This window comes from Dermacentor albipictus, chromosome 1, assembly GCF_038994185.2.
Source record: "Dermacentor albipictus isolate Rhodes 1998 colony chromosome 1, USDA_Dalb.pri_finalv2, whole genome shotgun sequence".
Classification (NCBI taxonomy): Eukaryota; Metazoa; Arthropoda; class Arachnida; order Ixodida; family Ixodidae; genus Dermacentor; species Dermacentor albipictus.
Window position 1 is genome coordinate 148,746,698 of NC_091821.1, and position 14,563 is coordinate 148,761,260.

At 41.7% G+C, this 14,563-nt stretch overlaps 1 protein-coding gene across 19 annotated transcripts in view; it reads right to left on the reverse strand.

Moving 5' to 3' along the window:
• The window catches only part of LOC135903005 (zinc finger CCCH domain-containing protein 18-like), a 221,885-nt gene that overhangs the window by 183,989 nt on the left and 23,333 nt on the right, over window positions 1-14,563 (reverse strand). For 6 of the 19 annotated variants that reach the window (XM_065433347.1, XM_065433361.2, XM_065433360.2 and 3 more), the window contains 3 exons: window positions 10,429-10,515; window positions 4,535-4,788; window positions 436-599 (listed from right to left, as the gene is read on the reverse strand). In XM_065433347.1, coding sequence (XP_065289419.1) covers window positions 436-599; window positions 4,535-4,658 — 288 coding nt within the window. In that variant the 5' untranslated portion in view covers window positions 4,659-4,788; window positions 10,429-10,515. Of the gene's footprint in view, window positions 1-435; window positions 600-4,534; window positions 4,789-10,428; window positions 10,530-14,563 lie in introns of those variants that run through there. The other 13 variants (XM_065433352.1, XM_065433356.1, XM_065433346.2 and 10 more) reach the window with 6 other exon arrangements.

The window sequence follows — 14,563 nt, forward strand, 5'->3', positions numbered from 1 at the left end:
TATTGATGCACTCACTGACTGGCTCGAAATACAAATGCCACTTCAGCGAGCAGAAAAGTGATTAATTGACTACAGTTAGCTGGAAACCATGATGCTTATAAGCCACACTGGAACCACAGTACTATAGTTATTACAAGACTGTGCACCCAAGGGCCATGACTGTCGATATGCCAATGTGTGCTCCAGCTTCTCCAGCTGAGCAAACTTTACCACTTGTTCTTCACTTAAGGCTTTCACTATAAAAAAAATTTTTAAAGTTACAACATGCTACATGAACTCATCAGCTATGAAAGGCATCTAGTCAGAGCTCCAGGTTCATTTCAGCCATTCTCGATTTAATAGGCACACAATGGATAGTAAGCGCGTCAGATACCCAATTTAGAGCACTTTTTTCCCACAGATAAAATAGAAGTTCATTATTAAAGCGACACTCACGTGCAGTTGTGGTGGAGGCTCTGGGCTATGAACAGCGCCCTCTTCCTCGCTCTCAACAACCCCCTCATTGCAGCCCCCAGGAGAGTGGCTTGGTGCAACAGTAACAGGTTCAGCTTCCTGCACTGCTGCCTCCTCGCTCTTTCTCTCAGCCACCGCTTCCCCCTCTGCATTACAACAGCACCTCATAAGCACAGCCCGCAGGGACACAACATTACAACAGGCAACTTTGAAGTTTAGGACCTTGGCTTGTTTAAACATGCCACGAAGATAACACAAGGCCATCAAGCACAGTACAATGAGCTATGAAAAAAAGCAGTGTTTGACATGTGTACAGGGGAGGTATTCTTGGGTGATCACTTCCAGGGATAAAATGTCTTTTGGGATATTTCACATCCCTCAGCACTAGACACATTGGCATATACGGCTGACAGATTCCTGGCCTTGTGCCAAGCTATCTTCACACATCGCTAGGTGCATTGTTAGCCATAAGTATTTGACACGTCTAGTGCCGAGTCACGTGAAATATTGCTAAAGTGATAACCTAAGATTAGACACCCCAAAATTCAGCCAAAACTTCATATCAAACACAAGAACTTTTAAAAGCAAAATCTTTCAACATAAATGTCCAAATTCATGCTATGAAAGCTCACATAATAAAAATACTAACAGCACAAGTGACAACCTTAATAAGGCTTTCAATACCTTTATAAGTTTTGATAAGGTCTTCAAGGGGTGTACAGAGCATGATTAGAAGACGGGACAAAAGAAGACACACAGGGACACACACAGCGCTAACTTCCAACAATGTCGAAAACCAGGTTGTACTTATACACTCAGCCAACATGAGTCACAGCCAAGTGAACAGATAAACAATCAGAGCGAAACATTTTTGTAAGTGATATGTTAAGCCATGCGCAAAAATTTCAGTTCTTTTTCAGAGAGAGCCAATGACGGTTTGCTGATACATGAATCCCCTAGGGCATCAATCTACTCAACTTCTATTATAAGTCTAGTAAGGTTACACTTGTTTCTACCAGTAATGGCTGTTGATTCGAAGAGAGGGGAGCACTTATGTTGCTTACAATTAAGAGAGAGAAACCCATCTGATACAACTTTGCCGACTATATTTTTGTGTTCGCGCAGTTTATCATTAACGCATCTGCCCGACTGTCCGACGTAATATTTCCCACACGAAAAGGGTATACAACATATAATTGATGTCTTACAATCTCTAAACTTCTTCCTGTGTTTCAGCACCAATCAACAACCATTACTGATAGAAAAAAATGCAAACTCATTAGACTTATAATAGAAGCCAAGCAGATTGATGTCCTAGGGGATTCATGTATCAGCAAACCGTCATTGGCTCTCTCTGAAAAAGAAATGAAATTGTTGCACACGCCTTAACATATCACTTACAAAAATGTTTCGCTCTGATTGTTTATCTGTTCCCGTGGGTGTGACTCATGTTGGCTGATTGTATAAGTACGACCTGGTTTTCAATAATAAGCATTGTTGGAAGTTAGCGCTGTGTGTGTCCCTGTGTGTCTTCTTTTGTCCCATCTTTTAAAGGGCCCCTGAAACGGTTCGGACAAATTTTGTAAAAGCATAGGGTACAACTTAAATATAACATTCGCACCACAATTTAAGTGAAGCGTTACGTATTATTGGAGCTACAAGCCATTACAAGTTACCCTCCTCCCTAGCCACACTTTTCCTCCTCAACTCGTTCGCCGAGCCATCACGGCTAAGCTCCGCTTTCACTGGTTCTGCTTCACGATGCGATGTCACATCGTCCACTTACGGTTGTTTTGGAGCCCGCCCCCGCCCGCGCGAAACCTCTCCGCTAGCCGCTTGGCCGTTGACCGCAAGCGAGAGCTATCGAAGCAGCGTGCGTTGCGAGCATTCTGTCGCAGCGCCGAACGTGTCTGGTATTCCATTAACCACACACTAGCGGAACGTTTCGACTGAACGGTGGAAGCATAAACTCAAGCTGATGAAGGAATTTCAGCGTAGACGTATGTGAGCTGCCTGATCGGTCTCCACGGTCCAGCCACCATTGGCGCAGAACTTAACCTCTGCGCCAATAAGGGCGCAGAGGTTAAGTTTTGCGCCATTATTGTGCGCCACCAATGGTGCGCCAATATTGCTCTAACCAAGTGTAAAACATTTTAAGCATTTACAAAAAGAATGTGTTAACGATTACACACCTGTGAAAATTTACACCAGCAGCAAAGAAAAATACATTTTGTCACTGCTACTGTGTCTGGTTGAGCTCTATGCCACCAGGTGGCTGCACCGTGCTGACCCTTCACATTTGCGCGTCTGTTCATCACATGAAACGACACGCAAGGCGACACGGGCCGGCCATGTCCCCTTTGCGCTTACATTTACCCTAATACCGGACTCGCGAAACGCTATTGCGTTAGTAATCTTCCGGTGTAAAGTGACGGCCGCAATAGCATAAATCCTGGCGCCGATCGGATAGTGGCAGTCCGATGCGCTACAGCCAGTCCGCTTGTCTACTGGCTTGCAGAGGGACATAATGTCGCAGCTTGACATATTGTCAGTCGCTACGTTTGCAGTCCCCAACGCAACAAAGTCGAATCATAGCGCTCGCGAAAAGACACACCGACGGCGGAGCTCTTCTCAAAGATGGAGCACGTTGTAACACAAGCAGACGACACTTACTGTGTGCCGGAAGTGCTTAAGTGTACTGAAAAATTGTTCTCGTGAATTCCCTTTATGTTACTTTCTTTTTATAAAAACAAATTAACTAACATTTCAACTATTACGAACATCATTTGTTTACCATAAAGTTGGAAAAATTATCGATCACGCGCCCTTGTCAGCCAATCGGATAGCTTGCCCCACTGACGTCATATGGGTGATTTGCGTCATATGGATAGAGGCGGCTTAAAATTCCACCGAGCAGTGTGCTGCGATCGGCAGCAATGTGCATTTTTAAAACCTTATAATAAATGACACACTTTACGCAGAGCACTTAGATACGTCAATTAATGATCAGAAGAACCTACTCTAACGACTCAGTACGTTTGTAGAAAATCTTCAAAATCGTTTCAGGGTCTCTTTAAAGGGAAGCTGAAAGGTTTTCAAGAAAAAATGAGTGAACATGTGTACATAATGGTTTTCGACCCTCCGCATTCAAATATCGTATCGAAATTGAGCGAAAGAAAGCGCAAATATATTTTATTTCGATGAAAAGTGCAGCAGCGGACACGCCCAGCTCGCGCATCTCGTTTCCGCCTGTGATTGGTCGGGTGACCCGTGATGTCAACTTTAGCGACCGACCGCTGCCGCTCCACATGAAGCGCAGTGCCAGGTAGTTTGGTGCCGTAATGGAAAATTAAGAGGTAATAGAAAATTTAGAGAGACTACGTTTTTCTGAAGAGTTCGGCGTTGCTCCCTACATGTACAAGCCGATTTCAAAGAGCCGGCCTCTCGAAGAAGCAAACGATGCTGCCTGTTATAGAGGCAGCTTCAATTGAGGATAGAAAACTTGACCACATGCACAAGACAGTGTACCATGTACATCACGAAAACTCGCGCACTCTTCGAGAAATAAACAAACAAAAATGCATGCAAACATGAAAACCAGGGGATGGGCTTTGGATTGTCTTGACAAGTTAACCGACTGTTGGTTTAACAAGTTGGGGTAGGTGGTGAAACTGAATAAAAAAACAACTTTTGCATAACATACCTACTTCTTTAACATTAGTTAGTCAAAAAAATACTACAGCAAGCTTTTTAGTCATTTAGTGACACGCGGTCCTTAACGTTATCACATGGAAATCTGACTGCTGAAACTAACAAATACCTAAGATTCATAAGAAGATGACTGACTTTGTCACGTCCTCTACTCTGAAAACTAGCTTATGAAACATTCACCCGCACAAAACTGGAATTTTAAATGAACTGAACCCATACGTCCTGTGTAACTTTAAGTAGATTGCTGTTCAGTTGAACGGCAGTTTCAGTGTAAGCGGCCATTCAGCTCAACGAGAGTTGAAAGTGCCAATGTAACACTACTATAAGAGCTCCAGGCACGTAACGATTGATGGAAATAAACTAATGCTACCTTCAAGTGCACTCTCTGGTTCTTCAGGTGTTTGTGGTCCAGCTAAGCTCCCAGTAGCAGAGCCTTCACCGTCACTTGCATCACTGCTGCCAACTGCAAGTTCCTGGTGCTCAACGGATGCCATGCTGTTTCCACTTGCTCAAGGGCGCTCAAACCCTAATATGGCCTCACTGCCCTCTTCAGCCTTGCTGTTACCCTGCACCCAAGCAAAAAGCCTGAGTGTTCGAGCTGTACTTCCAGGCACTCCACTGGGGCTGCAAAGAAGATGGTACACATGAACTTATTTGAACAGGATATACAAAATCTTATCTTAAAAGAAAGGTTGCACACAGGTCACACTACAAATTATTCCCTTGTCTGCTATGACACTTTCACTGGGTCCCAAATGCAATCAAATGTAGCCCATTGTATGCCTATAGTCTTTATTTGGTTTGTGTGTAAGGTTGCGACTGTGGATGAGCTCTCTTGATCAATAGTTATAAAATAAGAATTAAAAAGCATTAATGTAGAAACTTCAGCCACTCTCCTCGATACCTTTAAAACATTCACAAAGAAAAGTAGAAAAGATGCAGCTGGTATGCAATGCAAAGGCAAAAAAGTAACATCCATCTGCAAGCATGTATTTGCACAAACATATCGCTCTCTCCCCCCCCCCCCCCCTCCAGGAATTCTCGGTGTCAAAATGCACCTCGCATTAAATTTTGGTTGATGCCATTAATACAATGTTTTCTGGTGCTTCAAACTGCAATGGGCTAAAACCCTAGGCACCACCACTATGGCTACAGCATACGGAACAGTGTTCAAGTGTGCCGCGGACACTTCTGAAGTGCCACCTTTGAGGACACCACCATTCTCATTGACAAAGACGTCAGCAGCGACAAGCAAATTGTGCATGCACTCCTTTCACTGTACCTTGCAAAGACCATTTTCAGTAACAATGAATAAGGTCCACTTTTATATATCCTTTAAATAAACTGGAAATGCCACAACATCACATCACGTTAAAATTGTAATATATATATATCTTTTTAATTTTTCTGACAGAGAAACTGGCCTGTCACATTACATTCGTGGTTGCGTTATTTACATGCAAATACAGTAGTTGGAAGTAATAGCTGCCTAGCCTTTATATTTTGCAATTACACCAGCTAGTGTGTCTTATATTATCAATCACACACCAGAAAATCACTGAAGATACAGGAAAGTGCAGGGATAAGTATAACAAAAGTATGTTCATTTAACGTAATGAAAACCAACAGGTTAAAAATATGGCCTGCAATTTTTGTTGCATTCAAGCATACTGACATCAGAACATGTTGCAACTGATTACATATTAATAAAGAAGTGCTACAAATTCATAAAATTAAATATGCAGTCAACATCTGATTTTTTGAACTCCCAAGGGGCCTCGATATGGTCAGAAAAAAAAAATTAATGAATGTCTTTTACTGCCCCCAAGGGCTCAATTCGCCACAGGTACATCTGAAATAGCTCTATAGGCCTGCCAGCATTGGCATAGCCAGAAATTTATTTCTGGGGAGGGCTTCTCCGCCGACAACTACCACTCCATCTCTCTCTCTCTCTCTATGTATGTATATATATATATATATATATATATATATATATATATATATATATATATATATATATATATACATGCAAAGACAAACTCCTAGCATTTCCCGGACAAGAATGCTTCAACAACAAGGATGCACGTTTTTGCATTGCCAAAACAACACTTTGCTTAATTTGTGACAAACGTTTGTTTGTTGCTAAAATGTGCAGCCACTTCGCACCAAATTATGCTATCATCCTTACGCTGCTTTCAAAAATGAGAATATCAAAAGAAACAACTAAAATTTTGTTTACGAATTGATGCATTTATAAAATGTAGGTCGATGACCTAGATGGTACATGACTTGGAAAAACGAACAGCGCTAAAAATGGGGCCAAACAAAAACAAGACAGCACACTGTCATCTGCCTTCCTGTTTGCAGGCCAGACTTGTTGCAGCCCAGGTAACAGTGGAGATCATCGGTTACCAGCAGTGAGTGGTACAGCCACAGCTATGTACGGAAGAGTGCAGACCGTATTTTGCAAGTTGCCAATCGCTTAATGCGCTTCCAGCGTTGCAGGCATACTATATTATTCTAGATTTAAAAAACACAGGAACGAAGCTTTGCACTAGAACTTCAATAGTATCGTATGATGCAAGTTTCACTCACTTTCAGTGACCTGCTGTCCTACTTATTTGAAGAGATGTTTCGAAGTAACTTGCGACTATGGTATTGTAGTCATCACGCAACGCATATTGTTATTTAATCACACTCAAGAATTGATGAGGCAGACAGTCCAAAGCAGCAGCTGTTTCCTGTTTAGAAGCCTTTGTGAAAATTACGGCACCCATAGTTCGCAGTAAAATAAAGGCCAGTAGCTCCGAGAGATTGGAAAGTCTATTCTGAACATTGCCAAGATGTTTAGTTAGGATGGGCTCTCTGCAGCCAGCAGCATCTGTTACAATGGGGTAGGCGAGCCTCAGCTAGGCGACTGGCCACAGCCGCCTGGCATTGAGCAATTGGGAAGTGACGAAACGCTCTCCCTAAGTCCATAATTATCCACCAACTTCGTTCTTGACACCATTTATACGTGTCCCCCGCCTCTTCCTCGCATACATCACCCCACTCCCCTTTTTAAATTTCTTTTCCATTAGTTATGTCACACTCAATATTCACTGGGTTAATAAAGAGCGCAGTGGCTGCTAACATTCCCATATTTGTTTCTGCGTGGACTTCGAAGCCATTCACCTACCTGCCCTTCCATCTGTTTGTTGTGCCGGTTCATTAGCCTCACTAGCCCAGCACCCCCGTCCTTGATATATTTTGCCGTGCGCAAATTAGCCTTTTGCAAGTCTTTCTTGTCCTGTTTTTTGCACTGCTTTCATTCTTACCACTGCGTACAAACAAGCCTAACAGCAAGCTCTTCTCAAGTTTATTAACATAATGAAAGTCAGGGACAAGGGGAAGAAACAGGAGAAAAAAGGGAGAGGGAGGGGGTTATAATGCGTAAGCTAGACACGCTAGTCGCATTATTTTCAAGATGCTTTTCTTCCACGCAGCTTGGTCAATGATTCGGTCAAGTACCAGAAATTAGAAGCGTTTCGGCAACACGAAGGCCTGGTGGGGAGCAAAAATTCCCTGAAGTTTTTATGCACATGCTCTGCCCGTCTTTCTGTGTGTGTGGAATTTTTAATGCTGATCCCCTTCAGTAGTTACGGTTAACACGATCCGGGATGAGGTGAAGGTGTACTATGAGTGGGGCCGCAATGTTCTGTGCATGGGAGAGACGATTACCCCCACACCTTCAAACTGCCACTAGCCTAGCCTTGTTTTCACATTCAAGCTTTCCCTTTTATCCATACCGTTCTTTTGGAGCCCACCTCCCGAGATTTTCCGTTCCGTGGGAAAAAGGGATTCTTCTGAAAATTTCAGGAGGGGAAGAGAGTTCGACCCCCCCTGGCCACACCAATGCCCGCCAGTACTATTATTAGGCGTATCCATGCTCGCACTATGATCGGAGATGACGGGTGCATGCATTTATAATTAAGGAATACATATCGTGTCCCATGACAATTGCCCCTTCCAAAACTGTTCTACTGAATGCAGCACCATTTTTGCATCATGATTAGGAGAAGTGGTGAACTACGTTCTGTCGGCACACCTAAAGTCCCTCCATACACGTTTTTGCCGACCAGGTTAAGTACCGCCAACCTACCCTCCTCCTTTACGCTCCTTCCTCGCTCACCCCATCAGCTTCTGGTGTCAAGCGGAACTTGTGTAGTCTCACCTTTACATTTAGGCGGAAGCGACGTCACTTCTGCATAGAGGTGCAAGCATACCAGCAAAAATTCAGGAACCGGAAATTCCGGAAGCGGAAACTGTGGAAGCGGAACTGGTATGAGCGAACAGCGGCGGACAACAAAGGTTGGCACTACTTAGCAAAAGCGGCGTTGACGCATGGATGGAGGGGCTTTAGACACACACACTCCTCTAGCCACTATAACTGAGGCAAAGCCGACTTTCAGAAACCGGCATTATGCAACATGGCGTGCTTTCCGAGCTTCAAAGCCATTGGCAAGGATTACAAAGGTGGAGTAGGTGCCCTTGCTAATTGCGGCAAACTGCTTCAATGAAAAACGCAGCACCAAATAGCAACTAGCAAGAAGCTTGGTAGCGAACATTGAATTAGCTAGGCCAAGCATTGCAGTGGTGGTGGCTACGGTTGCCCGTGGAACTGCGTGCGAGAGTGCCAGTTCAAGATGGCGAGATGATCAAGATGGCAGTAAAGAGGTAGCTTTGATTAATGGCGTTTCGGAGTTGCGGTCATGGCAGAAAGTCCGGAAAATCAGATGGCGAAGATTTTTTGCGCCCGAAATATGTTCATATACACTCTATGGGGTACGTGGCAGTTCCGCGAAGCCGTCTGAATCATCAAGCATGTCCGAAAAATGAGGCATCTGGAAAATTGGTCATTGATAAACTGCTTAATATTTTCTACCGTTGTCCAAGGAGTGGCACCAATGCGTGTTAACATTCTAATTAAATTACGAAAGATTACGAACACTCGTGATGTTTAAATCCTTCAAGAAGCAACATACACTGGGCAGCATAATTATGAATACAGCAATAGCAGCAGCAGTGTTTTGCATAATAGCACTCAGAAATATGCATTAGGCATTTGTCTTATTGAAGGCTGGTTGGTACCTGGCTTGCAATTGAACCAGATGGGCACACACAGCAAAAGATGTGTACATTTTGCACTCGACGGCTCAACATTACAAAGTTGAAGAAAAACTAAGTGCTTCAAATGACAAAGAATGGTGTTAATTCTCAACATTAAAACAATTAATTAGATGCAGCACAACTAAGTTTAGTAAGGTCATCAAGAGCTTTCCTAATAATAGAAGTGTTTTTCCACTGCCTAAGATGTGAGCTCTATAAATGAAAACCTATCAGATGTATCTCAAACTTAACAAAATAATGTAATCCCAACTCTGCCTAGTAGTCACTGAATCATGAGACAATCCACTTGCACCACCAGTGTATCCCTATCACTTGCAGCAAGCAGCTATGCCTTATGCACTACTGCCAGCACTACAAATAAAATAGCTTAAACGTGCATTCAGATGGTGCTTTGTACATGGCTAGAGTAACTAATCTTAAAGGATGTTAAGGCAACAAATTTCTGTTGCTGATCTTGCACCATTATTTATTTCACAATTTATATAAAAAAGGAATGTAGTAAGATAATCTTTATTCAACACAGAGCAGATGTGAACAGTATCATGTATCAATTAGCACACAACAGATCTGTGGATGAACATAGGCACATTGCTATTTTGAGGGAGCTTACACTTGGGAAAGCCACAGACAGGATTAATTTATAAAAGATATCAACTTATTTTTGTCCCCCAGACAACCAACAGAAATTACTCAGCAGCAGCTAGTGACAACTACACATATATTTAGTGTGGCAACTTACTTGCAGCATATTTTTTTTTTACCTCAGTCATTTAGATTAACAACTGTCTTAAAATAAGATGTGAAACTCCTAAAATGGCTGTATAGCTGCTATTCTGGTTTCAAGTTCCATTAATTGAAAAAAGAAGAAGAGAGAAACTGGGCTAATCCATTCGTCACAGTCTGCAGTCAGAAAGGAGCCAATGCCAATAACACTAGACAAGGTGCACATTGGTTGCAGACATTAAATGTGCCAAACAGCATGAGCACAGCTCTTGCAGCATGTGCCAGCACTACTATTACACTTGTAGTAAGCAGTTGGCATATAAAAGTTATACATGTTATCTTAAAAAGGCAGTAAATTCAGGCTGTACTTACAACCAACAAAACGGGCTCTGGTACACTGAAGATGAGGCGTTCTGTTTTTCTGGGTGCATGTGGGGAATAAACACCCTTAGTTGGATGCTGGAATATAAGTGCCCATCTTTTCACTTCATGTGAGCACTATTAATCATGAACTCATCATAAAAACAATGTGCAGCATTCATGTGCAGTACAGAATAGTTGTCCTGAGAATAAAAAAAAGAATTACACCATGTTCTTAGCGAATTCCTCCCTGAAGCACTTCAAAAAGTAAGAATGACAGAAAAATGTTCCCCATAAGAAGTCATGGGAAACATCACAATTACTACCCTTCTGGCAATATCAAATAAACTCCTCCGAAACGTTTGGAGAATTCTGGCTGTAGCAGTAAGCTTTGTCAGCATTACCATTAGTGAAAATTGACATTACTTAGGAAATAAAAATAAAGGAGAAATAACACACCAAGCTCACATTTGTTTTGATCAAAGAAATGGCAGTGAGTAATTTTCATAACATATAACATCTGCCTTGTTCAACATATCAGAAAAAGATACACGTACACAAAAGGGGGCAATTAGTAGCTATCCCATGAAAATTTCCTTCACACTTCACTCACACCTAAACGAACACAACAAAAGAAATTTGTAGCAATCCCTTCATGAAGAACTAGCATTTCTGGCTCTACCTATTGATGATGATCTAAAAGCAAATTTGGATACACTTACAATGCTATTTCTCTCCCAAAATTCATAGCAGACACCGTAATTTTAACTAAAATATGTTTGTTATTCAACCCAACTCCAAACAAATTTCAAAATGCTGGCTTGCCCACCATGCTTTCAAGGGATTTTAAAGGCTTATTATTTAGATGGAGTCTATAGATCACACAAGCTTTTTGCTTTTCTGATCAAAGCAGTATCATAGAAGTATCATTTGCCCATTGTGGGTGCATTCAGGGGTTCTCCAAGGATCTGTATTAGGACCAATAATGTTTTTCCTTTATGTTAATGATATTTCTTCCCTAGTTTAAGCTTCTGTAGAAATGAAGCTTTTTGTCGATACTTAATTTATTCCCCAATAACATGCGAAAATGACCAAAGTAAGCCAAACAGATGATTACAGCTAGTAGACGAGTTTAAAAAAAATCTATGGTCTTGGGTACTAAGACCACAAACTGATTACAAGGCACGCTGTTGTAGGGGGCTCCAGAATAATTTTGACCACCTGGGATTCCTTTAACGTGCACCCAATGCACAGTACACGAGTATTTTTGCACTTCGCCCCAGTTGGAAAGTGACTGCCACAACTAGGGTCAAACTCCCTAACTCGGGCTCAGCAGTGCAATGCTATAGCCACTGGGCTACCGAGGCAGATAGTAGCATGAGTGGCTTGTGAAATGGAACATGGAATAAACTATAGTAAAACAACAACATTAACCAAGAAAGCAGGAAGTTTCTTTCACCTACCACATAGGACATAATGTTTTAGAGAATGCACATCGCTTTAAGTACTTAGGAGTAACTATTCTGCACACATTGCAATGGCAAGCAGGCTAATCAAAAGCTATATTTTCTAAAGAAAAAAAGCTGCAATATGCAACACAGAAGGTTCAGTTAACAGCCTATACAAAACATTTGTATGTCTAGTCTTGGAGTATGTTATGTGGTGTGGACTATGAGTCTTAAAGGTTGCAATAGAAAAGTGCAGACTGGTGGCCCATTTTATATGCTGTATACACTGATGCACAGACTCCGTCATGGCCGTGTTAAAATCATGTAGGCTGGTCAGTAGACTAGGTAGTTCTGAAGACCATGAAAGGGTGCACAAAGCTACCTGTGTCTTGTCCTATCTTTCAACCGTGTCTTTTAGCTATGCTGAACCAACTTGCCCAACTAGCTGTGTTGAATAAATAAGAAATTGTATTTGCAACCTCCAGGAAGATCTGCCAGCATAAACCAGAGCACAGTTATTCAGCCTTACTTAACACTTCTTTTTTTCCACAGTACAACAAAAATATGGAATTATGCTGTTGTAAACAAACAACAAGCTGATTTTGAATGTGAATTGGATATGTATGTTGAAAATGGCATATTATCAGCTTTGTTACGAGCATTTTCCTTTGCTGAATGCCCATTGTGCATCACAGTGTATTATGTATTTTTCAAACATTTCTCTCCCTAGAATGACTCTGAGAATGGAGTTGACAGTATCCAATAAATAAGAAAAAATTAATGTTACTTACGCAACCAAAGGCAACAGAATAAAAGACATTATTCGCACATTTAAAATAACGTCTTGCATGAAATATTTTTGAAATTGATGCTGACAATGTTTCACCTTGCTTTGTGCATGCGTCATGAAGAGCAATACTTTACGACTTATGTAAGCAATCTGAAGTCAGCAGATGCCGAGTTTTGGTTGCACAATGAAGATTGAATTGCACTGTTCCTATTTCAGAGTGTATGACTAAATAGAGATGGTATCCCTACTTTTGCATATGATCGTACGCAAGATGATAATTGAGGTTGGGTAGAACAAAGCAAAAAAAAAAAGTGAAGATGACTAAGTCAGCAAGAGATCTCTCGTGCAATGTGTCAAGACAACCAAGGGCACTGCAGAATCTGGCAGTTCCAAATTGGCCATGATGCGACCAGGGTGCTGTCTCCACTCCACAATGGTGTCGTCATTTGTACCACAGCTAGCTGTGCACTCCACCTTACCTATGCTGAGGGTGACGTTGGCACTCAAGCCAACCAATCGAAGCACTCCTGTGCACCTGGCCAGACAGAGCCTCAAAACCAAGGGTAGGTAAGTAGTGGGTAAGTTATTCCTTTAACCCTTTCAGAGTCAATGACGTAAATATACGGTGCTGCAAACAATTCCAAAATGGTCAATGCCACATATTTATGGTGGCGTCTGTACGTTTAAAAAGTGCGCCAATTTTTTTACTTTTTCTTTCCTGGCATGTGCTACCACCATGCAGAAATACAGGAAATTTTTTTCTCGCGCCTCCCTCTCTCGGTTTTCGTTGCATGGTTTGTTTGCTCTGGGGCATTTCTATACTACTGCTCACGCATTGGCGTGTGGCAGTTAGTTTGGGTTTTGTTCCGTGGCGGGGGGTTTGAGCTTCTTGCGTTTGGAAAAGTGATAGCTATCTCGTTACTAATTGGTCAAAGGGTGACTGCCTGTTACTCGCTAGTTTATTGCTCACAGGTGTGCGCATACACGAAGGATACCGCTGTGCATGCATTTGCTTTTTGGAGATTCGCGAAAATAATTGCCTCTAGCTGGCAATAAAATTAAAATTAGCGGAAGTTTGTCACATGTTTTGCTTTCTTGATGGGCATACAACCACACAGTTTTCCCGAGTACACTCACCTACGCAGTTCAATTACACTATGGATGTAAATACTAGTGTAAGAGCAGGAACATTTGAGACTTGCGAAATATTCTTGTGTGCACATTTTCTAAACCTTGAACTATGTATATAACAATGCACCAAATATTTAATTCTTACGAGTTTATTTCCTTCTTTTTATTTTTGTTATTCCTAAATCAGTACATATATACCAACGCAAAATATTTTTTTCCTCACTTTATGGTCACCCTAGAAAAATTACGGTACATTTTTTTCGTAATAAGTATCTCTGAAGAATTCAAAATCTGTAATAAAAAAAAATCGACCCTAGACTGTCGCATATGGCAAAAAAAACTAATCGACCCTCAAAGGGTTAAAGCATGCTTCCAGAGTCCCATTTGATAGAAAATTAATTTTTACTGCACTATGTTTTGTCTTAGATTATGTTTTAACTAGAACACCTATGAATTTCATAGCAAGCTGGGGAGCAAAATGGTGAAACTGTTGCTAGCCTCAGCATTTCTGCAACTCTAGAGAATCATAGGCACTGGTCCTCCCATGCTCCAGAATATGTCTGCTGGTGTTAGTGCCATGCTGTGGCAAGAATGAAGCAGGAGGCAGTGCCAAGTGTATGATGCGAAATCATCGTGCTGCTATTAACAAAAAGTCTGTCCTCAAAAGTAACCCGTGTGAGGCTTTGCCGCACGACGACTTTGCAAGCCTGTACAACCCACCTATAGTCTGTCAATTTGGCACACTTAGCTTCTTGTTGGGAAATCAGTTTGTGTTCCT